Source organism: Chelonus insularis, unplaced genomic scaffold, assembly GCF_013357705.1.
Source record: "Chelonus insularis isolate UGA/USDA-ARS -01 unplaced genomic scaffold, ASM1335770v1 contig_35_pilon, whole genome shotgun sequence".
Lineage (NCBI taxonomy): Eukaryota > Metazoa > Arthropoda > Insecta > Hymenoptera > Braconidae > Chelonus > Chelonus insularis.
In genome coordinates this window covers 584432-602958 of record NW_023276524.1, presented here as the reverse complement: position 1 = coordinate 602958, position 18527 = coordinate 584432, and the positions used below count along the sequence as shown (strand labels likewise).

The 18527-nt window shown below is 28.3% G+C and overlaps 4 protein-coding genes across 5 annotated transcripts; 2 read left to right on the top strand and 2 right to left on the bottom strand.

Moving 5' to 3' along the window:
- Window position 1: 1 nt before the first annotated feature.
- eIF3l (eukaryotic translation initiation factor 3 subunit l) lies at window positions 2-2064 on the bottom strand. The gene is made up of 3 exons (XM_035083652.1): window positions 1814-2064; window positions 283-1740; window positions 2-200 (listed from the first exon to the last, which is right to left on the bottom strand). Exons 1-3 carry the CDS (start codon window positions 1841-1843, stop codon window positions 66-68), a joined length of 1623 nt encoding a protein of 540 aa, XP_034939543.1. The 5' UTR covers window positions 1844-2064; the 3' UTR covers window positions 2-65.
- Window positions 2065-3148: 1084 nt separating this feature from the next.
- On the top strand, window positions 3149-6206 carry LOC118067097 (CAAX prenyl protease 1 homolog). The gene is made up of 6 exons (XM_035083653.1): window positions 3149-3386; window positions 3465-3611; window positions 3686-3889; window positions 4286-4801; window positions 4893-5039; window positions 5332-6206. Exons 1-6 carry the CDS (start codon window positions 3273-3275, stop codon window positions 5548-5550), a joined length of 1347 nt encoding a protein of 448 aa, XP_034939544.1. The 5' UTR covers window positions 3149-3272; the 3' UTR covers window positions 5551-6206.
- On the bottom strand, window positions 6008-8795 carry LOC118067095 (PTS-dependent dihydroxyacetone kinase 1, dihydroxyacetone-binding subunit DhaK-like). The gene is made up of 9 exons (XM_035083651.1): window positions 8638-8795; window positions 8361-8535; window positions 8127-8215; window positions 7646-7862; window positions 7314-7559; window positions 6786-7202; window positions 6439-6704; window positions 6241-6374; window positions 6008-6153 (listed from the first exon to the last, which is right to left on the bottom strand). Exons 1-9 carry the CDS (start codon window positions 8758-8760, stop codon window positions 6039-6041), a joined length of 1782 nt encoding a protein of 593 aa, XP_034939542.1. The 5' UTR covers window positions 8761-8795; the 3' UTR covers window positions 6008-6038.
- Window positions 8796-10041: 1246 nt separating this feature from the next.
- On the top strand, window positions 10042-16689 carry kar (monocarboxylate transporter 10-like protein kar). 2 transcript variants are annotated; one of them, XM_035083649.1, is made up of 9 exons: window positions 10042-10228; window positions 11330-11774; window positions 12769-12920; window positions 13235-13511; window positions 13615-13771; window positions 13861-14029; window positions 14102-14351; window positions 14433-14591; window positions 14814-15145. In XM_035083649.1, the coding sequence occupies exons 2-9, from the start codon at window positions 11333-11335 to the stop codon at window positions 15092-15094; spliced, it is 1887 nt and encodes a 628-aa protein (XP_034939540.1). In that variant the 5' UTR covers window positions 10042-10228; window positions 11330-11332; the 3' UTR covers window positions 15095-15145. The 2 variants fall into 2 exon arrangements, with proteins under 2 accessions (XP_034939540.1, XP_034939541.1); XM_035083650.1 differs by lacking the exon at window positions 14814-15145 and adding an exon at window positions 15249-16689 and having other exon boundaries at window positions 10045-10228.
- The last annotated feature ends 1838 nt before the right edge of the window (window positions 16690-18527 follow it).

Sequence of the window (18527 nt, the reverse complement as noted above, 5' to 3'; positions counted from 1 at the left end):
ATATTTTTTAAGTTCTGTATTTTATAGATTGAATGTAAAAGACACATATTACAATAATGAAAAAATTATATTTTTATGTGATGCAATTTTCTATTTAATTCCTCAAACTTTAATATTTTTCGAATGAAAAAGTCTCCGTAGCGATGAGCCACCTTGGTGTCTGCGATGTGGATCATGTCATGATCAATATAAAAATCCAACTGGAAATTTATAAATAAATAAAAGATAAAAAATACATAAATAAAAGCTATTTAAAAAATAATCAACTTTTATTTATCTTACCTCAGAACCAGATTGGAATTTTCCTTCTAATCCAGAAGCTCCTTTTGTCCAAACAATATTTTTCATTTTATGTTTGAAGCATAATAGATGAATGTTCAGTGATGCAACTTCTTTTTCAAGATCCCAGTTTTCATCGGGTCTTGAGTTACTGCACATGAACGTTGCTAATTTACTCAAAGGCAAAGTTGTATAGAGCTTTAAATAAGAACGGATAGTGGGCAACATTTTTTGCTGGATAACTTCATCCATGAAAACTTGAGTTTGATGTTTAATAGCATCTTTAGTATAATCTTCTCTCTTGCTGTCAGGAGGTGGAGGTGTTAGATTAAGAAACTTAGGACAAGCGAACACAAAGCACGCTTCAAACTCAGCCAAGTCTCCATATTGCATTTTATACATTTTTTCATGATAATTTCTTTCTCGAAGAGCTTGTTGAAGACCTTCATCAATGCATTGAGGATGAAGAACAAGACAAATAGCTAAAAGATGATACATTTGTTCTGTTTGCTTATTAATTTGATCATTCTGATAGCTTCTAGCCGTAAAAAGCTGTTTAGTACGTTGAATGTACAGTAAAATACCAGAAAAGGTCCTGATGGCATCTGCATATCTTCTCATCATCATGTAAGCAAATCCAACGTAGTAAGCAGTGGAGATTTGGCAACCTGGGACATGAGAGTAAGCACTTTTTTTGTAAATTTCAACATTCTCTAAAACTTTAATAGCTTGGTAATAATCTCCAAGCAAAGAGTGGAGTCTTAGAAGTCCAATGAGAGCAAAGTAGCCAAGCATTTTATATAAAGAATGCTTTCCAAATGGTCCAGCCACAGAATCTGGATCTCCACCACTTGCATATACTTCTAATTGACTCTTGATTTTAGACTTATCAACTAAATAATGCAGAACATTCAAAACACATAAAACATCCCATATTTTATTATGAGCGCTTAAATTCTCCAATTCATCAGGTGTTTTGTTGGCTAAATTTGCTCGGTAATGCGAAAATGACTGAAATTGATAAACAAATTCATCAATCAATTCCCAAAGCCATTGGTCCGGAAGCTCCAATTGTACCGGTTCATCTGGGTTTAAGATATGATTGAACAAATCACAATAATTAAAGAATGATTCAAATCTCTGTTCTAGTGTTGGACCTTGCATCCGAGCGTAAATATGTCGATAGTAAAGTTCCTTATACAAAATCAGGAAGACTGTATCATTTTCTACAATATGAGCAATTTCTTGTTCATTAGGCCAGGAAGTTTTATCGAAAAATTGCTCCGAAATTTTGGGAAAAGTATTTTCATAAAGATTCTGAATCTCAAAAATCATTCCTTCATTGATACAATTGCGAAAATAAGTTAAGAATTTCCTGACTCCTTCTGGCACAAGCCGATGCCTGTCATTGTACGAATCCGCATGCACCTCATCGGGCTCATATTCATCGTATGTATCATACTAAAAGAACAAAAATATTATCTTAATAATTAATTTTAAAATATAAAAGTAATTTATTAATTTATATTCATACCTGATCGCTATATTCCTCTTCCATTTTCATTAAAAAATAATTTGAAAGTCGACTTAAATTAACCTCAAACAACACTAACCACGCCAACACAGTAGAAACAGAAGTGAACTGAAGTTATGCACTATTGAATTAAAAAAAAACCATAAGTTGGCAAACTTCCGTTTAAAAATGGGTTGTAAATAGGACCAGAGAAAATAGACCTGCATAGAAGTTCAATGCTGTGTTCTGTTTAGGGATCACCCCAGGCCACTCTAACTAGGATTTGACGATACAGTCGAAAGTATCGATACACTGTATCAGATCGAATCAATTAAAGATGTATCGATCTCAACATGTATCGAAAACGGAAATATCGATACTCCGAAAATCGATAGAGAGAAAGTGCGCGTTTTTTCGAATAAAAAAATAATTATTTTTATTGATAAATTTAACATACAAAACACAGTATTATATAAATATATATATATATATATATATATAATATAGAATTTGTATTTGACACAAATTGTGTAACAAGTTGAACGCATTAAGTATTATTAGTATTATCATTATTATAAGTATTAATCCTTATTTAAATTATAATACTGATCAACAATACTGATTGTTTTGTACAAGAACTTGACTTATAATAATCTCATTAATAAGTAATATTACAGTAATCATGACTTTTTTATAAAATATAAAATACTATTGTTTTCATCATCACAAATACTGTTTCTTAGAAATATTTTGTTGACTTTTTTTTTTTAAAAAAAAAAGAACATATCTATATAATAAACTTACGATAGTACGTTTACGTAAAATAATAGTTTTCAAGTTCAAACTTCTTGAAGAACGTATAAGCGTATATTGCTTCAAGTCAATGTGAACTCCATTAGTTTCCGCTGAATAATAAAATTGATTTCGATTTAATAAAAAATTATGGTATTTTTCCATTCCGTTACTTTCACAATCTAATTATAATCACAATCTAACGTCTAATTTGAAGTTAAAATTTTCTAATTTTTTGATTTGTTCTTACAAAAGTGGCAATTTCAAAATTTCAAGAGTATCGATATCTGTACAAATATATCGATGGCTTGATAAGTATCGATTTAATCTAGTATCGATACTGTATCGTGAAACCCTAGCTGAATATAATAATAATAATATAGTCGGACTGAGAAGAGAGTTCCTCAGAAGCTCTTCATGTGTTCTTGTACGCTTGCGCAGTAGTAAAAAACATGGTAGAAGGGGTAGAAAATCAGTGGTGGGGAACCCGAAAGCATTGAAGCAACTGAGGAACTCTTTTCTCAGTTCGACTATATCAAATTTTTAGTTGGAAACGCGATTTACAGAGGTCATTGCATACCAATTTTACGCTTGTAAATCAATTTATTTTTACCGTACACTTTTAGCCTTAAACAAAATTGTTGTCTTGTTAAATAAAATCAGTGTAACGAGTAGATTTTTATGAAAAATGGAAAAATTAAAAGTTCATGATCTTATTGCCGATCCTACTTATATACGTTATGAATTATTAACTGTGATTTGGATATTATATTTATGGGAACTTTATTTAAGTATAAGACAAGTAAGTAGCATCATTGATACAAAACAATCCATAGGCACATGTTTAAAATGTACATGAAAATAATTAATTGTTTTACAGAGACAATTAATGCAAAATTTATCATCTTTGCCTAAATCTTTGGAAGGTTTAATGTCTGAAGAGTTATACCAGAAAGCTAGACTGTATGCTTTGGATAAAAATGGTTTCGGAAACCTTCATGATTTTTACTCAACAGTAATAAATACGGTAAAAATTTTTATCGTAAATTTTTCTTTTAAAAATAAAATAAATCCTACTTTTTTTTTAAATGAATCTTACAGATTCTAGTACTTAGTTTTGTATTTTATTATTACTGGCAATGGAGCATCATGCTAATGGAAAAATTTGGGATTGATAAATCTAACGACATTGTAGCTAGTGGAGTGTGTTTAATCATTATGAACACAGTTCTTACGGTTATTGATTTTCCATTCAAAATTTATAATATTTTTATTCTCGAGGAAAAACATGGATTTAACAAACAGGTGAGAAATATTGATTTAAGCTGAGTCATTACCGACTCATTTTTATACAAATACTTATAACTAATTTTATTTCTTTCATAAATTAATTATTATATTGAATCATTTTCAATTAGTACTTATAATAGTTAATTTTTCTGACAAATCGAAAAATGTCTTATTACATTTGCTAGTATAATTGTAATTTATTCATAATGTATTACATCAGAATTGTGAACATTTTTTTTATCGTCTGTTATCACTTGTTATCAAGATGGAAATGGATGAACGATAAAATTTATCTCCGATGATTTTATTTACTAATTTAAAAGAAATTAATTTTTTTTAGATATCTATAATCTATATTCAATTTATTTTTATTTTCAATTAAAAAGATTAATATATTATTTATATTTCCAGACTGTTCGTTTCTTTATTAGAGATCAACTCTTAAAGTATTTGATCTCACAACTTATTGGGCCACCATTGCTTTGTGGTTTAATTTGGATTGTGAAAAATGGAGGAGACTACTTCTTTCTATATGTTTGGTTATTTACTGTCGTAGTAACATTATTCATGTCAATTATTTATCCCGAAGTAATTGCTCCACTTTTTGATAAATATTCTCCGTTGCCTGAAGGAGAATTAAAACAAAAAATTGAAGCATTGGCATCGTCGTTAAATTTCCCTCTATATAAATTATATATAGTTGAAGGCTCTAAGAGATCATCTCACAGTAATGCCTACATGTACGGGTTTTATAAGCACAAAAGGATTGTTCTTTTTGATACTTTAGTTAAAGAATATTATCCTAATAAAAATAATGAAAATAATGAAGAGTATGGTTGTGACATGGATGAAGTTCTTGCAATATTAGTTCATGAACTAGGCCACTGGCAGTACAGCCATACTTTGAAAGGATTAGCATTAGCACAGGTAAATTCACTAATATTTGTTTTTTAAAAGTATTAATATATCAGTTGTCTCGATCAGTATTTATATATAAATGTGAAATGTAATGTTTCAGATTAATTTTGTGATGAACTTTATTCCATTTGCCAAGTTATTAAATTATGGACCAATATATGAAGCGTTCGGCTTTAGTGCAGACAATCAGCCAATTTTTATTGGGTTGATTATCGTAATAATGTACATTTTAACTCCTCTTAATACGGTATGGAAATCTCATTTACTTGTTTTATTAATTTATTTACCAGAGTGTATGAAGCGAGCTTTGAATATATGAAACTTGAGTTTCATTACAAAAAAAGAAAAAAATTACAATAATTTTTTTACGTAATCTAATTAAAATTTTAATAGTTTAAATATTAAATTTCATGATTTAATGATAAAATGTCAATACTTTTCGCTTCATTCAACTTGGAAATTAAATTTGAATTAAATTTTTTACTATAGTTAATTAATCTAGAATTAATACTGATCATTATTCTGTGTTCCTTTTTCAGCTATTCGGTTTCTTCATGACTGTGAATTCACGTCGATTCGAGTTTCAAGCTGATGCATTCGGGAAGAAACTTGGCCATGGTCCAGCTTTGAAGCGAGCGTTAATTAAGCTACACAAGGATAATTTATCTTATCCTTTGTATGACAAGCTCTATTCAGGCTGGCATCACAGTCACCCACCATTATTAGAACGTCTTGAAGCGTTAGATAAAGTTGATTAAAAACATAATAAGTGAGTTAATACTCTTCCATAAGGGTAAGATATTTTTCGTTTGTGTGACATAACTTAAATCAGCCATTTTTTCAATTACTCATTATCTTTTTCATGATCATTTTCATTAATATCATGATTTTTTTCATAAATCTTTAGCTGATTTAATAATTTCTTAACATGGCTTATTATTCACGTTTGATTATAGTGTTAATGGTTTTCTGTCGACAACTTTTATTATAATATACAATGTATGATTTTGTCAATTATTGTTACATTTGACTGACATAAAACTTTCAATATCATAATTTTACCAACAAAAAGCCAAAGAAAGTTTTACATGTAATTTTTTGTTTGAATTTGATTAACCTATTTCGGCTTTGCTTTATTAATTAAAAATTTGTCAACAATTATACAATTCCATTCCTAAAATAAGTGTCAATAAAATACTTTTCACTGCTATTTTGTATATATATTGTTTGATAATTCTTCAAAATATTAAACTCTTAATAGAGTTTCAGTAATAGCGTTAATCCAAATAACTACGCCAAATGCACCTGCATCAACATCTTTAAAGAATTGTAATTGTTTAACATATGCAGCCCTGCCGGCTCTATATAAAATGATTTTTCACATAAATGAATAAAGTAATAATTATTAATCTATTTTATTTCGTGTTAGTATTAAAAATTTTACTTACCGTGGCATCATTGTTTTCGTCATATTACACCCTTTTTGAGCTGCTTCTGCAGCTTTTTTTACTGCTAGATTATCAAACTTACCATTCTTCAGATTATTTTTAAATGCTAAACAAGCTGGCTCCAGAGCATCAATCTATAAATCAAGTTTCCAGTTATTCCTTTTTTATAATCATTGATTTTTTTTCTTCTATAATAACCATTGTTCTATCTCCAGGTTGTGTTTTACTGTATTTTATAACATTTTCCAATCCAGAAGACCATGCTTGTAACCACAATTGTGCCCAATTTTCGTCTTTCTTTTGATTCACGTCTTCTGCTGCAAATACTGATGAAGCACTTGTAAACAAAAGACTATATATTGCTCCTGAAGTGCCACCCATGCATTCTTCAGCAATTTCTGATAGTTCACCAAGTAAACTTCCAGGATAAGAAAAACTTAGCCTTTCCAAAGTCAAAAGTATTTCTATATTTATGTTAAAATCTTAATTAACTGACGCAACTTTTTGAATTTAGCTATCAACTGAAAATAAAAATTGGTTTTTACCGTTTGCTAGAGTTTTATGGGTTGAACCACAGTCTCCATCACCACAACCACGATCCAGGTTATTTAATATTTTTTCATTTTTAATAATTGCTCTACATGCATTTTTTATACATTCTTTTAAAATTTCTGTTTGTTTTTCGTTGAGTTTTGGACCTCGAGGAGTTATTTTAGCAGAAGACAATAATTTTACTTGACTTGTTTGTTGCTCATTAGTAGTGTGTTGAAGTTTTGTTGATAGTGGAATACTATACGCACACCCTGGCCAACAAGGTGCATCAGTTTTCTCGTCTAGACAATCAATATAATGATTTTTGTGCTCTTCTGGTAATTTAAGAACAGATATATGAACTCCTGCGCTATCCAATGATGTCATCAGTGCGCCAGAATAGACTCTAAGTGGCTCTATACCTCTTTTCCCTACGTTTAGTACGATTATGAATTTAATTTGTTATAAAACTATAAGTGTAAATCCAGTTTATTTTATTTCATTTCCGTGGAATATTTTTATTTAGTTTATCAAATACTTACTGAGTTGTGTTACAACTTCATAAATGACAATTCCTTGCTCCAGTTGACTGGTAGCACCAAAATTATTGATCAATACTGCCACAAAATTACCACTGGTTAGTAACAACGATCTCGTTATACTGTCTAACATAATAGAAACTATTTCCGAAGCACTTCGCGTTTTTATTCTACTATATCCTGCTTCTCCATGAACTCCAAGTCCAATTTCAACCTCATCTTCAGGTAATTGAAACATTAGACCTTGACCTTTAATTGAAATATTAAACTTTGAATTTTAACAATAAAAAAGATGAATGTCGATACCAGTGACTTGAATATGATTGTAAACAAACCAGGTAAGGAACATGGTGTTAGACCAACTCCGTAAGTAGCTAGGTTATCAGTCACCATTCGAGCATGATAGGCCACTTCATCGAGAGCTTTCCCACGTTCAGCAATTGTTCCTGCTATTTTCATTACAAATAACATCCCAACGAGACCTCGTTTTCCTACTCGACTTTGTTCATCAGTTACAATGCTGCAGTCATCTCCAACGATTATTTCTGTCATCTTTTTCAGAGTATAAAAAATAATGTTGAATCATTCTTATTGATACTTAGTATGCAAATTTTTAAGTTGACTTTGATCTGATCAAATATAATTTTTTGTACTTTTTCTTTGAACAAATTTTCAAATATTGCTAATTACTTACAATGAAAATTATTTAATTCAAGTTTGATTCAATATTATTGTTATTTATTATTCAATATTTTTTTAAAGAAAAAGTTTTTATTAGGATCTAGAATAAATCTACTAATTGTAAAAAAAAAATACCTTATGCCCTTGTTGACGAGCTTTTTCAATAGCAATACCAAAATTCAAACAGTCTCCAGTATAATTGGGAATGATGACCAAGGTACCCGCTATCATTAAAATTAATGAATTCATTATACTTATTTTATCAGTGTAGTTCAAATAATTATATATTTATTTTTAATTGAAGCATATAATGACTATTAACAAAATATAATTAATAAATATTTTATTTAAATTATAATAAGAAAATACCTTTGTTGGAAACACGTTCTAGAGCATAGTATATGTGGTTAGCTGGTGGCGCAGCAAAAACAGAACCTGCTATTGAAGCTGTCAACATTCCTCTACCCACAAAACCAGCAGCAAAAGGCTCGTGTCCACTTCCTCCACCACATATTATGGATACTTTGTCATCACGGTCATTACACTAAAAAATAATATGATCATTATATAATACATACCCAATAAAAATAACCCGTGAATCACTAAAAATTATCATGCTATAACAAAAGAGTAACTTCAATCTTACGTTTGGTATCAAAACTACTCTTTTAGATGAATTGTACTCCAATTGCGGATAAGTGAAACAAAGACCTGTTAAGGCTTCATGAACTGTATTGTTTACAGAGTTGATTAATTTTTTAGTTGCCATATTTCATAGATTTTGCACATGAAAATAAATTTGCCTATCAAGAACTAATGTTCAGTTGAATAATGAGCACAAAACTGTATCAACTCTATGATGATCTCCAACGATAGTATGAATATTGTGATTAATGCGGAACTATTTTTATAAAGATTAAAGACTCACAAGCATGAATTCATGTCTGTGCATACTGCAGATCATGTGTTGAGAGGATAAATATAAAATATAAATATATATGTCATATTTATTTATCTCAGCAAACTTTTATCTTGTTACATCATGGGGTCAGTTATCATGTAAAAAATTGTAGGTATGACCTTGCTAATATGATCTGTATTATTGGAACAGTAATATGGGCTGAATAAATAAGCTGTATTACTGTAACATATATTTGCAATATATTTAGTATTATGCTCTTAACGTCTTCAATTTTTAATTGATTATAGCAATGATTTAGGTATTACATTGCAAACTAATGATTGATAGACAATTATTATTGAATATCAACTAGTTTTATTCATTTTGGTAATGTATATATAAATTATATATGTATAAAGCATTCAATTATTACGTGATATCTACTACTACACTGTAAAAATATTAAACTTAGTTAAGTTTCAAGGTCAAGTTTTCTGAATAATACTGTCAAGAATTATTGACCCTATTATAAATCAACCTACTAGTAGGAAATGATAGAGTTTACACACGTGTTACAACGAAATTCTTTGAAATTAAACTGCGTTGTATTTTTCAATAAATTTGAAAGAACTTTTCCAATCATTTGTACAATCATTTGTAATTAATATTTATAATTTTTATTGATTACGATCATGGATTAAAGAATAAAGGAAACTATTTATATAATTTTTTTCCTGTATTATATTTGATTGTTGTACGTGGCAAAAATAATAATAATAAACTTATAGTAAAATGATTCCATATGTGTGTACATTTACATGCTTATCACAAAAATGATTTATTGGTCCTGAGGCAGAAATTAAAATAGATAATATTTATAAATAAACTTGGTAGCAATATTATTATTAAACTTAATTAATATATAATGTTAATGAATGAAACTTCAAAAGTATCAAGTAGTGAATGATTGAAATTTCTCAATGTAATAAATAATGAGACAAGTAACAGAATTCAAGATACTTGAAAGAATTAATTTGAGGAAAATTAATAAGAAAATTAAGACTAATTAATTTGTAAACATCTTCACAGAAGCTATACATTGGTAAGCAGAAGATATTTAATAGGAATATAATGGTCAACACACATTAAGTCCCTGGGGTGTTATCAAAGACGCTATGAGTGATGGTAGTTCAGACTCTCCAATATAATATAATATATACGGTTCAGTATATTAGTTTTCTAACTGCGACGCATGTTAGTTCGTTCACTGGCATCTCTCATCGTCGCAAGTCACAGTGGGTCTGAAATCTTTTAACAGTCGGGTACTCGTGTTCGCGTAAGTGCTTTTAATGTTTTTATTAACAATTATTCTTGACATTGATTTTGTTTCATTTATCACTGCTTCATTATTTATCAATATTACTAACAAACTTATTTACTTTTTCGGTTATAGATCGTTGTTTTTTTTTTATTTTCATGGATTAATAATCATCATAAAGATGCTTGAAAACTTGTTAAATCATTCATTGTTCATAATTTTATTATTTTGTTAAAAATTTCGAATCAATCATAATGAGATAGAATGTGTGGAGTTTCATTTATGTTTATTTATTTTTGACTCATGTGTGAAGTATTTTAAGACTAATATTAATAAATAAGAAATCTCATAGTGTAGGTTCCAAATTGAAGCTATTTAAAATAATTTATTTGAACTTTGACCTCGTATCACTTTAGTACAATGTTGTGATTAGTTGATGTTACACATTCCACGTGGATCTGTGTAGCGTTTAACGGCGGCATCTTTTAATAATTTACTGAAAATGTTGAATAGAATCGTAGTAACTGCCACGTGCATTTACACTAATACTACACATTAGATTATCAATAATTGTATCATTAACTATTACATAGAAACTATTTTCTATTTATGAAAAATGTCAATATTATCAAAGTGAATCTTGTGTTGAAAGCTAGATAACTGTCAAATAATTAATAGAATAATTGAAATAAGTAATTTAATTATTGAAAATGAAGTCAATTTAGTCATTATGTCAAAATTTAGAGAAGTTTATTTTATTACTTTTTTTTACCATTACTTGTGCTATTATTTATACTAAAGATTATTATACTAAAGATATCAATTACAAAATATGCTGTGAAAATTTGATAAAAGCATTGTTTTGAAAAATTTCAATAACATTTTTATGATGAGTTTACCATTTTAATGCCATTATATTTTTTACATGATATCAATTAAATATATTTATATTAAAAATGTTTAGATATGTAGATTAAATATGATTAAAACGAGCTATAAACAGAGTCAAATTTAATAAACTATAACCTGAAATTTTTTAAGAGAAATTATCGAAAACATTTATAAAGAACAATAATGATGGTGAATTCTGTTCTACAATTTTAAAAATTCCCATTTCAGGGTATGGTAGTAATAGAGAATGCTGACACATACAAAGGTGATGTAAGTGACGAAAAAATTACATTAGACTTGAAATGTACTCCAGCTGACCACCTTAAAGAGTCTTCAGTTTCTACCACGAAGAATCACGGTGGTCATCGACAAATTGAGGATCAGTTTCTTCTTGATAAACAGCAAGTTAATATTCCAACCAGGTTCAAATCTAATAATTTAATAGACGATATTAACATGTCTACAAAACAAACCAAAGATGTCGAAGACCCAAAATCGATCACCGTTAATTATAGCCCACCAGACGGTGGATTTAGAGCATGGATGATATTACTTGGAAGTTTTATAATCAACGGTGTTCTCTTCAGTATCATTAATTCATATTCTGTTATACAACTTCAACTTAAAGAGAGATTGTCTCTTGCTGGAGAATCTAATCCTGAAACGAAAGCCGGTGAGCCAAAAATATTTCATTTTATCGTTTCAATATCAACTGTTGTATTTAAAGTCTAATTATTTTCTTTATTTTTTCTTTATTATCTTCATTCAGTTCGAAAAATATTAATATAACAATTAAATCATTTCCAAGATATGTTATAATTTATTTCGATTGAGAATATTGCCGCATTTATCATATTTTTTTCGGCTGTTGTTCTTAGAAACGTGTAAATTGGTCACTGAACCGTACAGATATCAGTGGCATTTTTTCAAAAATTTTTCATTATACCATGCATGATAAAAGTACATTGTATCAAAGTGTTTGACCTTTTGAAGGCATTGTTGTCGCTATCACCAAAAGAACAATAATGTAATAAACTACGCAGAAGATGAAAGAGCGGAAAAAACTACATTTATAATAAGACATAAGTTTAATTGTTATTTTTATATGTAACCATCAATATTTGATAAGGATATCTGTAAAAAAATTTTTTTAAAGTTCCAATTTAAAGCCTTCCTTTTAAAACGTACGTCGCTCTTAATAATTGAACTAAATTATTTATTCCTCATGAAATTTATTTGAAAGTATATCAATTTCTTATTTTACTAGTCATCATAAGGATTAAACAATCAAACGCTATTGCAATAAATATCATATGACATAAATAAAACTTAATTCCATATGAATATTCTGAATGACATTCAATGAAAAGAAAGCTGTTAAGTAATTAGTGAAAATAGCACAGATTAATTTCGCAACCAATTTAATGCGTCGCAGTCCTAATTGATCGTTAATCATTAATTATTATGATTATATAGCATTATTAATCTTAATGAAGGTCAAGTAAGATATGCACTTTAACTCTTTTAATTGTACGTACAAAAGGTCAAGAGAACGACCGAAAAGTCATTAGAGTGTATATTTATTAACTAATCTTAAGGATCAACATTGACATCTGATGATTATCAAGTTCTAATCAATTTGATGATTGGTTTTTCTTTTATTTCAGCACTTGTTGGCTCTTTAACAATCGGAACTACATTTCTTTTATCTCCCATTGCCGGAATACTTACTGATAAAATTGGGATTCAGATAACAACGTTTTTGGGTGGCTTATTGGCATCTGGAGGAATGATTTTATCGTCTATTTATTGTACAAATGTAATTACCTGGATTATAAGAATGTTCATTGATAACTTTGACAGCAATTCTCTGATTTTCAACAAAAAAATAGAATTAAATTAAGCTATTAGTCTCAAAAAAAAATAATCATAACGATTCGTAATAATCAATAAAATGCTTATTTATTTATCTTTAAATATACAATAATATTTTTCAAGTATTATCAAGGACATGACTTTAAAGTAAATTCCAATTAAAAAATTAAGTTCAATATGAAAATAATATTATTCATTGAAGTCATGTTTAAAAATATGAACAAGTAAAGCAATCAATAATCGACTTGAAAATTTCAGGTAATTATTTTATGTCTAACTTATGGAGTTATTTATGGAGCAGGCGCAAGCCTTGCTTACACCCCAAGTTTAGCAATTTTGGGCCATTACTTTAAGCGTCACTTAGGACTTGCGAATGGAATTGTGGCTGCTGGAAGTTCGGTATTTACAATGATAATGCCTCATGTCACAAGAGCTTTGCTTGACCGATTTGATATGGTTGGAGCTCTCAGAAGTTTTGCTATACTTACATCAATTATCATGCTTTGTGCTTTTCTCTTCAAACCTACTCTAACCGGTAAGCAAAATTTATTACCGTGTATGATAGATTGGATGTTTCAATTGTTAACTAATAGCGCAGAAAGTCATTAATTATCTTATTGAAACTTTCTTCTCTTCAGAGAGTGACAAGTCACCGAGTAAATTATCATCTTATAAGCAGAACTCTATTAAAAAACCGGTAAAAAAAGTTAAGTGGTATGCTCTGATAAATCTATCGATTTGGAAGAAGAGGCGATATGTTGTTTGGGCCAGTGCAATTCCTATTTCTCTTTTTGGGTTTGTATTATAAATGATTTCTCACATATACTTTTTTTAAAATAAATTTATATCATTATTACCAGCTGAATAAATCTAATAATTTTCAGTTACTTCGTACTATATGTCCATATTGGATCATTTATCAAAGAAAACTTTGGAAAAGATTACAATGTTGGGATTCCAGTAACATGTATTGGTATTACATCTGGAATCGGACGTTTAGTATTTGGTTACATTGCTGATTTGCCTAAAGTCAATAGAATCTTATTACAACAGGTAAGCTGATTCATAGGAATAATAATCACCATTATTCGTGATAATAAAATTATTATTGGATCTTCTGAACAGATATCATTTATCAGCATTGGAGTACTCATGATCGTACTACCATTTACACCTCCGTACTGGGCAATCTTAATCATAATAGCACTTTTATTTGGATTGTTCGATGGTTGTTTCATTTCATTGCTTGGTCCAATAGCTTTTGATTTTTGTGGAAAAGCAGGTGCTACTCAAGCTATTGGATTTCTTTTGGGAATTTGTTCTATTCCTTTGACGATTGGACCGCCAGTTGCAGGTCTTATTATCGAACGCACAGGTACATTTTATCTTCACAAAATATTATTTAAAAATTGTTATATTTAAATGAAATGATTATTTATCAATATTCCATATGTAGGTTCTTACACGTTGGCTTTCGTATTGGCTGGCATCCCTGCAATTGTTGGCGCTCTAGTGATGTTCGTAATTCGTCACGTTAAAGAAAAACCAACAGATCTTTATGCTTCTGATAAATTGAATAATGATGGATCAATCAATTCAGATGCTTGCAATGATGGTAAGTTAAATCAGTATTTGATCTAAATAAATAAAGATCACCTTCTTCTAGGGAATATTTTACGACCTCGCTCATGAACTCAATGAACTCAATTATTCATTGAAGTCACATTTTTTTTTAAATTTTTTAATTCGTGGGTCAATGTATTAAATAGTATACACATAGCTATTATGAATTTGGTGATATTGGTGGTGGTGGTGCGGTTCAATATGTAATTCACAGGAAAGGCAAGAAAAGGATTAAGTTCTCTATCAAGACGTCAATCAAAGGAAGGCCATTGTGGATTGCATTTGTGCACCCATCGTCACGCTATTCCATCGCATTCATCTACAGCTGTTACGATATGCAACAATGTACAGTGCTTGTATAGTAATTGCAATTTACCATATAAATATCGCAAGGATTATGGGTATCAACTAGCAGATTCGTGTAGCACATCATCAGAGAGTGTTCCACTTTTATTTTCCAAAGAACATAAATTAAACAGTCATTTATATACATGATTAACTAAATTGTGATATATTGCATTTTGAATTGATTTTTATTTGAAACTATTCAAATGCGATAGAACTATGTGATTTTTTGTATTTTATAATACAAATTTTTTATAAATATTTCAATGCTAATATATTCTTTCTCTGTATGTTTTTATTTCAGAATCAAAAGAGCTTGAAATTTTATCTGGATTTAAAGAAACTGCCTCATTATCTTCGTAGCAGTAAATTAACTGCTATGCAAACATAATACTTAATGTCAATATAAAATAATTAATTATGCATTTATAGAGATTCAGCTTTTAAAGTATTCAACATTTTTCTCTCTATTGCATTTATTCATAAATTTTGTCAATGCTTGAAACTCACAGTTATATGATTAACATATTTTATAGTATTGAAAAAAAGAGAATAATATTTTTTTGAGACTGGTAACACAGTATACAAGGTACAGAAAGGCTAACTGGGCCATTCTTTGAAAAAAATATGGTGTAAATGCAAAAGAAATTTTTAAAACTTATATGTTTAAGTGTAATTTGGTTGAATGAAAAAATTCATTTAGCTTGGGTCAAATTTTTAGTATTATAAGTAGGTCAACAAAATCAAATTGCTAAAACATTGAAGTGTTTTGTTGAAAAGCAACATTTTAACTGTTCAAAAATTTTCTAAAGCTTATACGAAAAATTTTGGTGAAAGCATATCAAGTTTCAAACAGATCGTTACTTAGATTGAAAAATTTTTCGTTCGAATAACACAGAACCAATGTCTCTTCCAAAAATACTTCTATTTCACTTTATTCGGTGATTCAACGTTGATTGTAAGTACATTTTGCACGAAATGTCATCATTGTTACATGAAAAATGTATAAGTTATATTAAATTGGAAAAAAAATCATAGAAATTTGTAAAAGAAAGTAATATTTAATATTTTTTCTTTAATACAAATTTTTGAGTTTTTATGATTTTATTGATAAAACATGATGTTAATTGAGTATTTATTGATTAGACGATTCTCTGCTGAAACAAAAAAAAATGTTGCTTTCGAATGAGACACCCTGCTGAACAGCTATAAAAATTTTATTATCTTAAACGATTTACAAATTTACTAAAATATATAAACTGCTGTTGAGAACAGTAAAAATGTCATGTTTTCTTTAAATTAAGTTGCAAAATATAAGGTATTTTCGTTATAAAAAAGAGAAATAGTACACAAAGTATTTATTGAAAATAGAAAATATATTAATTTATTAAAAATATAAAAAAGTTGTAAACTTAATTTTAGTAAAATTTGGAAGATGATTGCTTCCAATGTAATATAAAGATCCTAGTGTGTTCAAGTAATGGTCCAGTTAATCTATCAAAAATATATCAATCAAAAGAACTAACTCATTAATGACAATATTGTAACAGTGTCAGTTCAAAGAAACATTTAAAATATTGAAAACAAAAAAAACCATGCAGAAAAAAATGTATTCTAAATATTTTTGAAAGTAGATTGAGATCTGATTTTGAAATCAGTATAAAAATTATTCCACAGCTTGGACAGTTCACATAGTTTCCTAAACCCTATTTTTGAAAATTATTGTAAAGCTTAAAAGAAAATAAGTTTTATAAATGTTAAAAAAAGAATATTTTTATCAAAATTATAAAAATAGATATAATGATGAAAATGATAATAATTGTTTCGAAAGTAAGTTTATTAATTATTTGAAACTACCTCGAGAATTGAATTCAAATGAGACAAAACGAAACCGTACAAATACTTATTTTACTCGTATTACAGATAGAATCATAATGTAATTGAGAATTACACAAGTAATGTTTATTAAATAAGATAATAGTGAAGAGTTAAAAACAAATAGTCAATATTTACAATGGAAAAATGCATTTTCAAGATACAGAGAGCTCATAGATTTTATCAATCTGTCCGTAGAATAACATCAGCTGTACTTAAATATTACCTCAGTAGTGAACAGCCGTTGTTTGAGTACAAGAAATAATAGCAAATTTTAATTGCTCATTAACAATCAACTCTTTTATGACGACAATCCATTTTTTCATATTATTTTCTATAAATCATTGCCAACGCAACTATTGTTATTGCATAATAAATATTGAATTAAATAAATTTTATTTAAATCTTGATAATAAGTTTCACATAAATATTAAAATTGCTCATAAATCCTCCAATGGTACTTATGTTTTTTTACAAATTTGTCTATATTTAAATGTGAACTATTTTTTTTTTTTTTCATACCAAGAGAAATCATTCGTTTTTGTTTCTTCTTTGATAACTATTTAGACAATTTTTATTTATGAAAATAGTTTAACTTGAACACAAAAAAAACATTCAAGAAATATTTTTAAAAAAATGTGCAGTAATAGGTAGGTATTAAGAAAATTAAGAAATATTATCTAATTACATATTGCAAATAGCTCTAGAATTTTCATTCAGTTTTATCTAAATAAAATGGATAGAAATAATAATTATTAAAAAAATAATTCAAATAACGAAGTAGAATTATTTTTTAGTTCATTTTTAAAATAAGTATTATTTAGAAAATAAATTTAAAATGTGATCATGATGTAAAAGGTGCAACTTAACTCTCAATGTTTCTATAAAATAGAAAAAAAATTCACGGCATAATAAATAAAACGTCAAAAAATAGATGTGATGACTCTTGGGTAATTCAAAAGACATATTAACCCCATCACATGGAAAAGGATATAAAGGACAATTACCAAGATTTAAACCTTATCATCGCGCGCATGGTTGTTATAGGTCATTCGGAGTTAATCGTAACTTTTCGGTACAACTGCCGACGTCTACTTTGGAGCAGCGCGCAAACAACAAGCAGTCAGTCGCGATCCGCCAACGCGTTTAGCTCTTGTATGTGAATTTAAACAAGTTTTTTAAGTATTTCATGAAAAAAGACATATTAAAAACTAACATTAAAAAATTGCATTAAACTAATTCCATAGTTATCTCAACGCAAATAAGTTTCTTTTGGAATAAACATGGAATGGATTTGTATAAAATAAATTTAAAAAAAAATAGAACATAATATATAATACAAAGCTTTGCTGTTATATACACCAAAAGCGAACATGATCTCTCCTTAAAATAGCTAGACAGAAACGGGGATGACGAATGCGAGTATTCTGTTTTATCAGTATTATTAAGCTATATCTCTCTCATTTACAAAGATATTTTTGATGAAATACTTTGATACTTTGGTGATAAATTTAATTCAGCAAAGACATCTTTGGCAGCATCAGTATCTAGAGTGAATTTAAATTTAAATGTAGCGCGCGAGATTTAATAAAAACAGGTAAACATAACATATTAATATTTTGACATTTTATAAATGTATTATGAATTTAATAAAAATATATCATGTAAAATATTATTTATGAATAAAGTAAAATAAAAAAAATAAATA